General features: G+C 43.3%; 1 protein-coding gene across 5 annotated transcripts in view; it reads left to right on the top strand.

The window, feature by feature from the left end:
• Window positions 1–16,273, top strand: part of FAR1 (fatty acyl-CoA reductase 1) — an 88,623-nt gene that overhangs the window by 29,017 nt on the left and 43,333 nt on the right. For all 5 annotated transcript variants that reach the window (XM_045014738.1, XM_045014740.1, XM_045014739.1 and 2 more), the window contains exon 2: window positions 11,495–11,689. In XM_045014738.1, the coding sequence (XP_044870673.1) occupies window positions 11,501–11,689 (189 nt within the window). In that variant the 5' untranslated portion in view covers window positions 11,495–11,500. The remainder of the gene's footprint in view (window positions 1–11,494; window positions 11,690–16,273) is intronic.

Genomic DNA, 16,273 nt, shown 5'->3' with positions numbered 1-16,273 from the left:
CTCGGCACACCACTTCTGAAAGGTTGCTGACCCCTGCGCTAGATCTTCTCCTGTGTGGAAAATTATGCTGCAGTTCCTCACTATTGGAGTAGGCAGTGTCATGTTTCATGCATGTCTTAACAGTTTACTGCTTGCAGTGGTTCAGATGAGTCATGGAACTGCAGATCAATGCTTAAGATTAGTTAGAAAAGTCTACCTTGTGGCATTCTCAGTTCCTCTTCTTCCACCTACTCTAAAACCTTCCTCTTTTCATTAGCTGTTCTAGTAAGGTAATCATTAGTTGGGTAAGAAGTGTGGGTCAGCTATGAGAATAACATTCTTTGAATATACTCTTTGTGTAGATCTGCACTAACTCCCCTCTTCCGCCCACCAATGACTTTCTGGTTGTAATGGCTTGATACACAAATTCTGTAATGCAGATCTTCATAGGCAATTGTGTATACAAAATCCAGTTACTAATAAGTAACCTTCCTGTTAAGGTAGATATTTCTGTATTCATGAATTGTTTCATCGTAACAAAATATAAAGTCACATGTTATAGTATTTATTTTAAAGATATACTCCTTAAATAGTAGGAGTAATTATTTTCCAGGAGCAGTGGACTGTCTGGTATATTAAACTTCACCAAATAATTTTGAAAGAGCAGAAACACAAAGGTTGACTTTCCCAAGATCACAGTCAGAGTTAGTGAAAAATCTGGAATTAAACTCAAGATATATTCCTTTTTCCTAGCCCAGTTCTTTAGTCACTAGAACTTACTCTCTGCATCTATAACTAATTGTAAAGAGATGCTTTAAAATTTGACCTAATGTGTCAGGGTCAGTGGAATGAATGTCGAGGATTGCCTCTTGAGATTCTGACATGACTTTTCAGTTGCCGTCTTTCTCCCTATGACTTCCTCCTTTGTGATCTTGGATAAATGCTAGTTAAGAAAGTCAAATAGTCTTTTGAGGTCTTTACTTCAGCCACACCTTGAGCATGCTGAAACTCAAAACAAGGGTGTGTGTGTGTGAGTATTATGTGACGCTTATGCTAAAGTGCTTTCTTGTAAAATCTGTAGTCTGTGACTTTTAAAACGTATGCTGCTAAACAGCTTATAGCAGGAAACCAAAGAATACTCTAGGTCTCTTGGGTTTGCTAGCCTTTTGGTATTGCACCTCATTTAGTATACAGCAAGTCCCCCATAACACATGGGCCTTGGATAAAGAATAGTACATACATCTACTAGGTGCAGCATACTTGTCACATCATGGTGAGATTTGTGCTTTGGAATGTATTATGATCAGACGTTAGAATGCACACAACGTGGATATCTTATTATTTTGCCTCATCCTACTATCCCTGTGTCCATTTCTGACTCAATTAAACTTCATTTGCAACAAGGATGCCTCTAACTTTCATCTGGAAGGAGTGAACTTGTAAATCCTAAATTTGGTTCTGTCCTGACTACTATGATAACATTGGGGAAGAATCTTTGGCTTCATCTGTAAAAGGGGGATACTACTTAATTTCGTCCAAGTATAGTGGTGAGGATAGATGTCAGTACAGGATGCTGAAAAAATAATGTACTACTTAAATACTAAGTACCATAATCTAAATATGGGCCCAACCTTGTGAGTTTGGATTTTTATGTGAATTTTCCAAGTTCAGATGTGTATGCATCTAGATATCTGTTTTAATTGTAATTTTAATTCCTCCTCTCACTGACTTTGTTCCTTTTGTTCACTTTCACTCCCTTGTCTTGGTTTAGTTTCTGTAAACCCAAAGCAGAAAAAAATCTTGGTTTTTGTTAGTTTTAATATATTTTTAAAAGTTACATGCATTTTCCTGCAAAAATTTCAATATTTTCCAACTTTGCTTGTAAAGAAATGGCTGAAAAACTAACAGGTAACTAATTAGACATTTTCTAATTGTTGGTTTGGTAACTAGTTTAATAACAGGAGCACAGAGAATGAGACTAGACTGAATAAATTCTGTTGTGCTCTGTTTGTTTGTTTGAATCCAAGCAACTATATTTGATAGTAAGAATCTTTATTTAAAAAAAAAAAGTGAACTTATGAGGAAAGTACTACATTAAGTATCTCTAGCTAATCAGTACCTGGCTGTAACAAAAGGTTAATGTTGTCCATAAAACAGCTGATGCTGTCAACGTATTGATACAGCTTGCTTATTTCTGTTTGCTATTAAGAACTTGAAGAATAATTTTTCCTCAGGGACCTAGGATTGGCTTTGTTTGGCTTTAAATTATTGCAAGTAATAAAAAGCCATACCAAAACTAATACTGTTAACTAGCACTTGCAAATAGAACTGTATGAATAACTGACTTTTTAAAATTTTATTTTATTTTATTTTGCTGGCCCTTTTGAAAAATCAAAATTTAGTTTTGGGTTAAATGAACTGTTTAAATTTGAGCTTTTTAAAACAATTTTCTGTTTTTAATAAACCTGAAGTAAATGTTGAATAAAAAAATTAGAAAATTTTCAGTAGAGTATGTCAAAACCAAACTTATTTATTTATTTTACGCTTAGCTTTTCCAGATGAAACAACTTGGCAAAATTAGACACACATTCACAATGTTTCGGTCAGTCAATCTGCTTTTTGGCAAAAACAGTTTTTTGGCCAAAATTCACCCACCTCTATTTTCAAGTCCTCAATTTTTGTGTGTGAGGGGTTGGAATGGGGAGGTGTTTCAGTTATGTGAAGCTGTAATTCTGTTGTCTTCCTGAAATATATTAAAGGATTCAACCAAATGTTTGCCAAATGAGTGGGACACCTATTGACTCCCAACAGGTTCAAGATTGGACTACAATAAAGACTGAGAAATATTGTGATAGTGGGTATGTAGGTAGGAACAAGAATTTTAGTTGATCGTTGAAAAGGTTCGTGTATCTCTGAAAACCGAAGCAAAGCACTTCCATGCTATCCTGTGAGTACTATGCAATTTGGAGTAACACTTGACCTTTCACAGCAAGCCCCAGGTTTTGTTCTTTTCTTGTGGGGGAATTCTTTAGTGCAATTTTGTGAATTTTCCAAATCTTTGGCTTGTATGCATGTTCCAATACACAAGTGATATTATTGTAAGGAATTATTACATTATCTTTGAGGTGTAAGTACTAATTCTTATTTTTACAGGTACTTATTTAAGGCCATGTCTACACTGCACTTTCGTTGTTAAAACTTTTGTCACTCAGAGTTGTGAAAAAAACACATCCCGAACGACAAAAGTTTTGACAACAAAAGGCACTGATTTGGACAGTTCTTTGTCGGTGGGAACCACTCTCCCACTGACGAAGCTACTGCCCCTCGTGCAGGGTGGCTATATTTTGTTACCAGGAGAGCTCTCTCCCGGCGACAGACGCTACACTGTGCACCATATAAGGGCACAGCTTGCGCCATTGTAAAGTGCTCAGTGTAGACCTAGCCTAACATTCCCTGCCCTCTTTGTGCTTTTTGGTATAGGGGACTTTGCTGCAACAGGGGGGTGTATACTGTCATAGTAATTGAAGGTCAGAAGGGACCACAAAATCATCTAGTGTGACCACCTTTATCACAAGCCACCAGCACGCACACACTAATCCTAACAACTGAAATTAGACCACAGTATTACTGCCCACTGGACACTATACTATTATATACCAAGACAGAGAATAGGAGAGACCGAAGTGCACCAGTGCTGAGGCTAACCTATCCACTGTCTGATTTCCTGGTGTCTGATGCTTCAGAGGGAAGAAGACCAGGCCGACCTCCCCCTAAAACTTATCCTTGCGGGCATTGAGGGGGATCCTTTCCTGACTACTGCAGGTAACTGTCTGAAGCCCTGAAGCATGAGCTTTAGGAAAATAAGCTATAAACCAGGAGGGACCTCTAGGGCTGTTGAGCCCTGTCCTTACCATCACAAGCAACCCCATCATACAGTTAAATTAATCAGTTTGTCCATCTCGCTCTTAAAAGTGAGGAGTTGTGTAGGCAAACAACCCGGGGGGGGGGGGGGGGCTTGTTCCAGAACCTCACTCTTGTTCGATGGTTAGAACCTTCTTCTAATTTCCAGCCTGAATTTGTTCATGGCCAGTTTATATCCATTTCTTCTTGTGCCTGTGTGGTCCTTTAGCTTTAATAGCTCTTCACCCTTCTTGCTGTTTACACTTCACCCCCATGTATTGATGGAAAGTAATCATATCCCCTTTCAGCTGCTTTTTTTGCTAAGCTAAACAAGCTGAGCTCTTCCTCTCTCCTCATAAGATAAGCTATCCATCCCCATAATCATCCTAGTAGCGCTGCTCTTCAGCTATTCTAATTTGAGTTAACCTTTCCTGAACATGGGTGGCCCAGAATTGTACACAATATTCAAGATCTTACCCAGTTCCTTGTACAATGGCATTAATATTTGTCTGTCTCTACTGGAAATGCCTCACCTGATGCATCCCAGGATCACATTTGCCTTTTTTGCAGCCGCATCACGTCAGTGGTCTGAATTCGGCCAGTGATTGAGCAGTGTACCCAGGTCTCTTTCCTCCTGTTTTCTTCCAACTGATGAGCCTTTAATTTGTAGCAGAAATTCTTAGTATGAATCTTTTAGAGCCAGCAGTTGGCATACCTGGGTCCTGTTTTCACTGAACATTTTTCAAGTATCCACATGTGATCGTGTATTAATGATCTGAACACAAGAACAGCCATACTGGATCAGACCAAAGGCCCATCTAGCCCAATATCCTGTCTTCCGACAGTGGTCAATTCCAGGTGCCTCAGAGGGAATGAACAGAACAGGTAATCATCAAGTGATCCATCCCCTGTTGCCCATTCGCAGCTTCTGGCAAACAGAGTCTAGGGACACCATCCCTCCCATGGCTAATAGCCATTGATGGGACCTATCCTCCATGAATTTATCTAGTTCTTTTTTGAACCCTGTTATAGTCTTGGCCTTCACAACATCCTCTGGCAAAGAGTTCCACAGGTTGATTGTGTGTTGTGTGAAGAAATACTTTTGTTTGTTTTAAACTTGCTGCCTATTAATTTCATTGGGTGACCCCTAGTTCTTGTGTTATGAGGAGTAAATAACACCAGTCATGATTTTATAGACCTTTATCATATACCCCCTTAGTCTCTGTTCCAAGCTGAAAAGTCCCAGTCTTATTAACCTCTCCTGATATGGAAGCCATTCCATACCCCCAATAATTTTTGTTGCCCTTTTCTGAACCTTTTCCAATTCCAATATATCTTTTTTGGGGGTGGGACAACCACAACTGCATGCAGTATTCAAGATGTGGGCATACCATGGATTTATATAGAAGCAATATATTTTCTGTCTTATTATCTATCCCTTTCTTAATGATTCCCAACATTCTGTTTGCTTTTTTGACCGCCGCTGTACATTGAGCGGATGTTTTCAGAGAACTGTCCACAATGATTCCCAAGATCTTTCTTGAGTGGTAACAGCTAATTTAGACTTCATCATTTAATGTGTATAGTTGAGATTATGTTTTCCAGTGTGCATTACTTTGCATTTATCAGCGTTGACTTTAATCTGCTATTTCGTTGCCCAGTCATCCAGTTTTGCAAGATCCTTTTGTAGTCAGCTTTGGACTTAATTATCTTGTAGTTTTGTTTCACCTGCAAATTTTGCCACCTCATTATTTACCCCTTTTTCCAGATCATTTCTGAATACAGTCGAACCCATTTATGTCGACCTCGGTTAACTTGCCAATCCTGTTAAGTCGACGGTTTACAAGTGGAACCGCCAGACTCCCTCTTTGGCTTATGAGTTTCTCATCCGTTATGTCGATTTGCCGAACCCTAATATCTCGAGCCTGTCCCCGACCCACCGTGTCCCCAGCCGCCGGCTCCCCGGCTCTCCAGCCGCGCGGTTCCCCAGCCGCCCGCTTCCCGCGTCCCCAGCCGCCGGCTCCCCGGCTCTCCAGCCGCGCGGTTCCCCAGCCGCCCGCTTCCCGCGTCCCCAGCCGCCCGGCTCCCCGCGTCCCCGACCCACCGTGTCCCCAGCCGCCCGCTCCCCGGCTCCCCAGCCCCGCGGTTCCCCGCTTCGCCGCCCGGCCGTCCGCCCGGCTCCGCTTCCCCGCCCGCCCCCGTATATCCGGTCCCTGCCTGTCCCCGCCCGCCTGGCCCCGCATACCTGGTCCCTGCCCGTCCCCGCCCCACATACCTGGTCCCGGCTTCTCCTGCCGCCCGGCCGCCGGCCCCGCGTCCCCGCCCGCCGGTCCCCGCTTCCCCGCCCCCGCATACCCGGTCCCTGCCTGTCCCCGCCCGCCCGCCCGGCCCGCATACCTGGTCCCTGCCCGTCCCCGCCCCACATACCTGGTCCCGGCTTCTCCTGCCGCCCGCCCGCCGGCTCCGCTTCCCCGCCCGCCGGTCCCCGCCCCCGCATACCCGGTCCCTGCCTGTCCCCGCCCGCCCGGCCCGCATACCTGGTCCCTGCCCGTCCCCGCCCGTCCCCGCCCCACATACCTGGTCCCGGCTTCTCTTGCCGCCCGCCCGCCGGCTCCGCTTCCCCGCCCGCCGGTCCCCGCTTCCCCGCCGCCGCATACCTGGTGCCGGCCCGGCCCCGGCCGCCCGCCCGGCCCGCATACCTGGTCCCTGCCCGTCCCCGCCCGTCCCCGCCCCACATACCTGGTCCCGGCTTCTCTTGCCGCCCGCCCGCCGGCTCCGCTTCCCCGCCCGCCGGTCCCTGCTTCCCCGCCCCCGCATACCTGGTCCCTGCCCGTCCCCGCCCGGCCCGCATACCTGGTCCCTGCCCGTCCCTGCCCCACATACCTGGTCCCGGCTTCTCTTGCCGCCCGCCCGCCGGCTCCGCTTCCCCGCCCGCCGGTCCCCACTTCCCCGCCCCCGCATACCTGGTCCCTGCCCGTCCCCGCCCGCCCGGCCCGCATACCTGGTCCCTGCCCGTCCCCGCCCGCCCGGCCCGCATACCTGGTCCCTGCCCGTCCCCGCCCCACATACCTGGTCCCGGCTTCTCCTGCCGCCCGCCCGCCGGCTCCGCTTCCCCGCCCGCCGGTCCCCGCCCCCGCATACCCGGTCCCTGCCTGTCCCCGCCCGCCCGCCCGCCCGGCCCGCATACCTGGTCCCTGCCCGTCCCCGCCCCACATACCTGGTCCCGGCTTCGCCTGCCGCCCGCCCGCCGGCTCCGCTTCCCCGCCCGCCCGTCCGTCCGTCCGTCCGTCCGCCCGGCTCCGCTTTGCCGGATCCAGCCACGTGCAGGCAGCGCGGTAAGGGGGCAGGGAGGGGGTGGGGGGGCGGATAGGGGTTTATCTCGATCATTGGTTATCTCGATGGCTTTTGGCAAACCCCTAGGCCGTCGAGATAACAGGGTTTAACTGTATGTTGAATAGGCCTGGTCCCAGTAAAAACCTTTGGGGGACATCACTATTTATCTCTCTGCATTCTGAAAAGTGATCATTTATTTCTAGCCTTTGTTCCCTATCTTTTAACCAGCGACAAAGAGTCCTGTGGCACCTTATAGACTAACAGAAGTATTGGGTAATCACCCACAAAAGCTTATGCTCCACTTCATCAGACGCATGGGTTGATGGATTTCCACTCCACACGGCTAAATGCAGTGCCTTGCATGGTGCGTCTGACAAAGTGGGTTTTCACCCATGAAAGCTTATGCTCCAATACTTCTGTTGGTCTATAAGGTACCACAGGACTCTTAGTCTGGATCTATAAAAAGTGGCAAACACGATTGCCCCTCTGATCTTTTAACCAGTTACCAATCCAGGAGAGGACCTTCCCTCTTATCCCATGACCACTTACTTTGCTTGAGAGCCTTTGAGGGACCTTGTCAAAGGCTTTCTGAAAGTCCAAGTACACTATACCCACTGGATCCCCCTTGTCCACATGCTTGTTGACTCCCTCAAAGAATTCTAGTAGATCGGTGAGGCACGGTTTCCCAACAAATTATGTTCATCTCTGTGTCTGACAATTTTGTTCTTTACTAATAGTTTCAACTAGTTTGCCTGGTACTAAAGTCAGGCTTACCAGCCTGTAATTGCTCGGATGAGCTCTGGATCCCTTTTTAAAAATTGGCATCACATTAGCTATCTTCCAGTCATTTGGTACAGAAACTGATGTAAATGATAGGTTACAAACAATAGTTAGTAGTTCTGCAATTTCACATTTGAGTTCCTTCAGAACTCTTGGGTGAATACCATCTGGTCCTGGTGTTTTATAACTGTTTAGTTTATCAATTTGTTCCATAACCACCTCTAATCTCACCTCAGTCTTGGACAGTTCCTCAGATTTGTCATGTGAAAGGAATGGCTCAGGTTTGGGAATCCCCCTGAGATGCAAAGAATTCATTTAGTTTCTCCGCAATGGCCTTATCATACTTGAGTGCTCCTTAGCATCTCAATCGTCCAGTGGCCCCGCTGGTTGTTTAGCAGGCTTCTTGCTTTGGATGTACTTAGCAATTTTTTTTTATTACTACTTTCTGCGTCTTTGGCTAGTTGTTCCTTAAATTATTTTTGGCCTTCCTAATTCTATTTTTACACTTCATTTGCCAGAGTTTATGCTCCTTTCTATTTTTCTCGTTAGGATTTTAACTTCCACTTTTTAAAGGATGCCTTTTTGTGTCTCACTGCTGCTTTTACTTTGTTGTTTAGCCCTGGTGGCACTTTTTTGGTTCTGATTGTTTTTTAATTTGAGGTATACATTTAAGTTGAGCCCCAATTATGGTGTCTTTAAAAAGTTTCCATTCAGCTTGCAGGGATTTCACTTTTGACACTGTACCTTTTAATTTTGCTTTAACTAACTTCCTCATTTTTGTGTAGTCCCTCTTTCTGAAATTAAATACTCCAGAAGCCTAGCACTGTAGCGTTTTCCCTGCCACAGGGATGTTAATGACCATAACATAATTAACCCTATTACCCAGCGTTCTAGCTATAGTCACCTCTTGGACCAGATCTTGCTCTCCACTTAGGACTAAATCAAGAATTGCCTTTCCTCTTGTGGGTTCTAGGGCTAGCTGCTCCAAGAAGCAGTCATTTAAGGTGTCAAACTTCATCTTTGCATCCTGTCCTGAGGTGACATGTACCCAGTCAATATGGGGATAGTTGAAACAGTTACTATCACCATCCTGGTCAGGTGATCGGTAATATACCTTATCTGCTATAGTCTTATTATTAGAGCATGGAATTACTATACATAGAGATTCTATGGTACCGTTTTGGTTCATTTAAGATTTTTACTTAATTTGTTTTTATACTTTTTTTTACACATAGTGCCACTCTCCCACCAGCACAACCGGTTCTGTCTTTCCGATATATTTTGTACTCTCGTATTACTGTGTCCCATTGATTATTCTCATTCCACCAAGTTTCTGTGATGCCAATTATATCAATATCCTCATTTAATACAAGGCACTCTAGTTCACCCATCTTATTATTATCTTCTAGCATTTGTATATAAGCACTTTAAAAACGTGTCGCTTTTTAGCTGTCTGCCGTTACATGATGTAATTGAATGGGACTTTTCTTTTTCTTTTTTTCCCCCCTGTTTAACTGTTTCTCATCAGATCCTACCTGTATTTTATCATCTTCCATCTCTCCTCCTTACTAGGACACAGAGAATCTCCATTAATAGATCCTCCCCTAGGGGATGTATCTGTCCAAACAACATGCTCCTCTGCACCTGTCAGCTTTCCCCCAGCCCTTAGTTTAAAAACTGCTCTATGACCTTTTTAATTTTAAGTGCCAGCAGTCTGGTTCCATTTTGGTTTAGGTAGCGCCCATCCCTCCTGTATAGGTTCCCCCTTTCCCAAAAGTTTCCCCAGTTCCTAACACATCTAAGCTCCTCCCTATGCTATCGTCTCATCCACACATTTAGACCCTGCAGTTATCTAACTGGCCCTGCGTTTGGAACTGGAAACATTTCAGAGAATGCTACCATGGAGGTCCATCTCTTACCTAGTAACCTAAATTTGGCCTCCAGGACCTCTTTCCTATCCTTCTGTATGTCATTGGTACCTTACCACGACCACCGGTTTCTTACCAGCACTACACATAAATCTATCTAGATGTCTCAAGATCTGCAACCTTTGCACCAGACAGGCAAGGAACCATATAGTTCTCCTGATCATCACAAACCCAGCTATCTATGTTTCTAATGATCAAATCACCCATAACTATTACCTGTATCTTCATAATAACTGGAGTTCCCTTCCCTGGAGAGTTATCCTCAGTGCGAGAGGATACTGCGACATCATCTGGAAGGAGGGTCCGAACTATGGAATCATTTTTCTGCTCCAGTTGGATGTTCTCCTTCCCTGACACTTTCATCCTCCTCAACAGCACAAAGGCTGTCAGACTGGAGGTGGGACAATTCTACGATGTCCTGGAAAGTCTCATATACGTACCTCTCTGTCTGTTTTAGCTTCTCCAGTTCAGCCACTCTGGTCTCCAAAGCCCGTACACAGTCTCTGAGGGCTAGGAGCTCCATGCACCAAATGCACATATACACTACCTGCCCATATCATACATGCTTTATTCAGTGCAATAAACTGAATAGCCCCCACTCTGTTGCTGGACTTCTACCTGCATTCTCTTTTTACTCCTGTAGCTCATTCCTTTGATGTTTAGTTTTTATCAGGGGGTGGTTTTGGCTTTAAGTTTAAAGAATGTTAAGTATATCTAGCTGCCCCCCACCCCCAACAAACTTACTCCAAGGGTCACGTAAGTGCTCCTCCTTCACCTTGAGAACTCCCTTGCAAAACTCTCCTGTTAGCCGCTCCTGTTCACTAGCTCCTCTGGCCGCTTAGGAGCGGGCTTTTTAAAGCCCTGGTCTTCCTGAGTAGCCCCGCCCCCTGGGTAAGGGTTGATGGATGCTAAAGGACTTAGGGATCAAAGCCTCATTAAGAAGCTCTCAGCCTTGCCTAGCAGGCTGCTAGGTTCAGCACACAGTTCCCCAAACAGACAGACCACGTGACCAGTCCAGCAGCAAGGATACCACAAACACGCACACTACAGACAACAAACTTACCTTAAACTTTCTGTAGCAGCCACCAAGTTTTTATTGGTCCTATGAGTGGTTACTTAAAGTGGGTATATACAATTTTTGTTTATATTGTACAGTCTCTTTAAAACTCCATCTATCTAGCTGTGCAAAGCAGGTGGCTTATTTCACTTAATGAAAGAAAATATTGTTGGCTAAATACTTAGAGCCAGTTCTGAATAACCAAAAACGAAGGGAGAAATTGGGATGGGGCAGAGGGAGAAATCTTGAATTGTGCCAGTAGCATGGATCCAGATCGTGTAAAAGATTTAAAAGGTATTCTGTGAATTGCTTCTAAAACCTATGGCATTTGCTTAAACTTAAGACCTACTTGTGTAAGAAGGAAGGGGATACCAATAGATAAAGAATGTGGTCAATGAGCTTCTACTTTCAACCACAGGACTGAATGTTCATAGCTTTGCATTATAATGAAGGAGGTACAGATCTAAAGGCCTGCATAAAGTGACATTTTTCTAATGTATTCTTATTAAACTTTAAGGTCATAATGGTATCCATCCCTGAATACTATGAAGGAAAGAATGTCCTCCTCACAGGAGCTACTGGCTTCATGGGAAAGGTGCTTCTGGAAAAGCTACTGAGGTCCTGCCCTAAAGTGAAAGCAGTTTATATATTGGTGAGACATAAAGCAGGACAGACGCCTCAAGAACGAATGGAAGAAATGATCAGCTGTAAGGTATGTCTCTGGAAGCTCTTTGTGTTAACTGACTAAAAAAGTGATACAAACCTCTTTTTCCCATTGTAAAGAAACTTCTGAAATAGTGAGCAACCATCAACATGTTGGAACAGGTTTTTTGCTGTACAAACTTCCAGATAACTGACTGCTGTGGTATTGATAACTAAATATCAGGATTGCATTGACTTGTAACAAATTAAAGGAAAATAGACATCTCCCTTCTGGAGACAGATGGACACATACAGCAGATGAGCATAATGAAGCTTATTTTCTGCCATTTAAACTTGCGGACAGATACACATTCTTAGAATGTCATATACCATATTATATGCTTGTTTTTTTAAGTTCTGCTCATGCCTTTTTTTTGTGCTTTGCATTCAAATGAAAAGCCCAGTGATAGGTTTTACAGTGAGGGTAAGAGGATGTACATTTCAAGTGGAGCGTCTTACCCACTTTCAGCTTTGTTAAAAGGTCTTGTTTTTAATGCAGCTATCTTGTGTGTTAGAGTACAAAGCAGTGTTGAAATGTCAAATGGTTGTCATGTAAATGACTTGTGTTTTACAGTCTGCTAATAAAATGTGTAGTCACCTGTAGGGAGGTAGTGTTTTCCCTTATGGATAGAGCATTGACCACTGACTCAGGAGACCTGTGTTCTAGTCCCAATTCAGCATCTGGCCTGCTGTATGCCCTGGGACAAGTTACTTCAGCTCTGTGTGCCTCAGTTTCCCTATCTGTAAAATAGGGAGAAAAATCCCTTCTTTTGAAAGTGCTTTGAGGTCTACTGATGGAAAGCACTCTAAGAGCTAGGTAGTATTTATTATTATTTAGAGCTTCCCCAAGGTGAATTAGCTGGAAGACGGTGTGAAAATATTGCAGAAGATGTAAAATTAAATGTGTGGTTTACAGTGAAATTAAATTACCCTTGTCTACAGTTTCTGTACCACTTAACTATTGTAGTTTAGAAATACAGTCAAATTGGTGCAACCCCTTAGTGTGCATGAAGTTATACTGTATAGAGGAGGTGCTTATCAATATAGCTTATTTCTTTAAACTTATCAAAATAAGCTATACCCACATTTCAAAATATTCTCAGTAGATTTTTTTATAATAGAGTTGTGGAGATCTAGCACCCCCCACTCCCCATGAATTTTGGTTGGTTAGTAATCTACATTACAATGTGAGCCTCCTATGAAACCTCTTTTCAATTTTGGAATTTCAGTGATTTCTCTTTGACAAAGTAACTGTTAATATTTTGCTACCCTGGGTACCTGGTGCTTTGGGCTAATGAAAGTAAATAATGCTGGTGATGCTGTTTAAAAGTGCAAAGTTTCAAAAAGTTCAGTGAATAGATTGTTGGGTCTGGAATAGATCTGGGCAAGGAGAAGTCTGGAGATAAATGTGAGAAGGGAGGGACAGGCAGTAGAAACAAAAGTGAAACCGTTTGAGCAGCATATTTCAGAAGTCTTGAGATCTTTCTGAGTGTAGCCTTCATTGATTTGAGATCTACCATACTATTCTCTCACTAGAAAGGAAAACCTTTAATGGCAGCAGGGTGTAAGCAGACCCAGTTTGAGTCTTTTATCTCATCTATCTCCGAGTTGTGAAGAACATGTATTAAGGTTATAACAACCAACAAGAATGCACTTTTATGTAGAAATCCATGATTAAATAGAGTCTTCCTGACTAGTGATTTGAATAAAATCAACCATGGTTGGCTGCCAGAGTTCTCACTTGCACATCAGGAGGCTTGGATGTAGCAATAACTGGCAATATAGTAGTATCTGACCTCATCCTAATATCACCTGGCATCTCCTCTGTGTCCAGCACAACTCCACATTTGTACTTCTGTTCAAACACTCCCATGAAGCCTTCCTGTCTTCAGTTACACCAGTGTTCTAGGGACTGCTAACAGTAAATGGTATACATCACCCGGGACAATGAGTCACATTTTGAGAGCTAAGGTAAATTGCTCTGAGGAACTCCTCAGAGCAAGGATCAATGGATTTTAAGAACTTAAGTTTACCCAGCGTTGCTCCTCTTCATCCTCCCTGCTGATGTCCATATCTTGGGAATAGATGTAGTACTCTAATTAGTTGGGCAAATTTATTTTGCCTGAATCTCTTATCTTCCTCTCCTCCCCTCCCCCGCCGCCCAAAAATAAGAATTTGGGTTAAATGGGAGGGCGGGGGAGGCTGCGCACTCCGGTGGATCAAATCAAGTTAAATATAATGCGGTTTCACCTATAATGCGGTAAGATTTTTTTTGGCTCCTGAGGACAGCGTTATATTGAGGTTGAGGTGTATTATCTAGATTATAGACCATTCTTGACAGGTGTTTGTCTAATCTGCTCTTAAAAATCTCCAATGGTGCACATTCCACAAGCTCCCTAGGCAATTTATTCCAGTGCTTAACCACCCTGACAGGAAGTTTTTCGTAATGTCCAACCTCAACTGCCCTTGCTTCTTGTCCTATCCTCAGGTTATGGAGAAAATTTTTTCCCTTCCTCCTTGTAACAACCTTTTATGTACTTGAAAACTCTTATCATATCTGCGGTCAATCTTCTCTTCTCCAGACTAAACAAACCCAGTTTTTTCAATCTTCCCTCATAAGTCGTGTTTTCTAGACCTTTAATCATTTTTGTTGCTCTTCTCTGGACTTTCTCCAATTTGTCCACATCTTTCCTGGGATATGGTGCCTAGAACTGGATAAAATACTTCAGTTGAGGCCTAATCAGCGCTGAGTATAGAGGAAGAATTACTTATCGTGTCTTGCTTACAACACTCCTTCTAATACATCCCAGAATGTTTGCTTTATTTGCAAGTGTTACACTGTTGACTCATATTTAGATTGTGATCTGCTATGACCCCCAGATCCCTTTTCTGCAGTACTCCTTCGTAGGCAGTCATTTCCCATTTTGTATGTGTGCAATTGATTTTTCTTTCTTACGTGGAGTACATTGAATTTATCCTTATTGAATTTCATCCTATTTACTTAGACCATTTCTCCAATTTGTCCAGATCATTTTGAATTTTAATTCTGTCCTCCAAAGCACTTGCAACCCCTTCCAGCTTGGTATCGTCTGCAAACTTTAAGTGTACTCTGTATGCCATTATCTAAATCATTGATGAAGATTTTGAACAGAACTGGATCCAGAACTGAACCCCACTGGATATGCCACTGATACCGTTCCCAGAGAGTAGTTTTTCCAAACAGTTATGCAGCCAACTTACAGTAGTTCCATCTAAGTTGTGTTTCCTAGTTTGTTTATGAGAAGGTCATGCGAGACAGCATCAAAAGCCTTACTAAAGTCAAGATATGGCACGTCTACCGCTTCCCCTCTATCCACAAGGCTTGTTACCCTGTCAAAGAAAGTTGTTAGGTTGGTTTGAGACAATTTGTTCTTGACCATGCATGCTGACTATTGCTTATCACCTCATTATCTTCTAAATATTTGCAAATTGATTGCTTAATTATTTGCTCCTGGTACTGAAGTTAAGCTGACTGGAGAACCTGGGGAATTACAGACCTTATGTTTTTAGACTGGCACTATATTTGCCTTTTTTGAAGTACTCTGGATTCTCTCTGTCTTCCAGAGATAATCACTAATGGCTCAGGTATCTCCTCAGTCAGCTCCTTGAATATTCTAGAATGTATTTTATCAGGCCCTTGTGACATGAAGACATCTAACTTGTCCAAGTAATTTTTAATCTATTTCCCTATTTTAGTCTTTGATCCTACCTCATTTTCACTGGCATTCACTATGTTAGATGTCCAATCACTGCTAACCTTTTTGGTGAAAACTGAAACAAAAATAATTTAGTACTTCTGCCATTTCCACATTTTCTGTTGTTGTCTCTCTCTCTCACCCCTTTCCCCCACCCCAATTGAGTAGTGGGCCTACCTTGTCCTTTGTCATCTTCTTGCTTCTAATGTATTTGTAGAATGTTTTCTTGTTACCCTTTACGTCTCTACCTAGTTTAATCTCATTTTGTGCCTTGGTCTTTCTAATCTTGTCCTACATATTTGTGGTGTTTAACATTCATCCTTTGTAATTTGATCTATTTTCTACTTTTTGTGGGACTCTTTTGAGTTTCAGAAAATTGAAGATCTGGGTAAGCCAGGGTGGTCTCTTGCCATACTTTCTAACTTTCCTACTCAGTGGGGTAGTTTGCTCTTTGAAAAACTGCCAACTCTCTTGAACTGTTTTTCCCCCTTAGACTTGCTTCCCATGGGATCTTACCTACCAACTCCCTGAGTTTGCTAACATCTGCCTTTTTGAAATCCATTGTTTTTATTGTGCTGTTTTCCCTCCTACCATTCCTTAGAATCATGAGCTCTACCATTTCATGAAAACTTTCACCTAAGCTGCCTTCCACTTTCAAATTCTCAGCCAGTTCCTCCCCATTTTAACTGATTAAAGAAAACTGATTTACTATCAGTTCATGCCTTCAGTGTAACTATATTGGCATTCAGCCAACTTCTCTCCTACTCCAATTGAAGTAACTTTGAGGAACAAAGAACCTCTGTTAAATCCAGAAGCATGGCTGTTGTTCTCAATTCCTTCTGGGGATACAGGAATCAAGA

The sequence above is a fragment of the Mauremys mutica genome, chromosome 4 (genome assembly GCF_020497125.1).
Source record: "Mauremys mutica isolate MM-2020 ecotype Southern chromosome 4, ASM2049712v1, whole genome shotgun sequence".
In the NCBI taxonomy this organism is placed as follows: domain Eukaryota; kingdom Metazoa; phylum Chordata; order Testudines; family Geoemydidae; genus Mauremys; species Mauremys mutica.
This window is presented reverse-complemented; position numbering and strand designations above follow the sequence as displayed.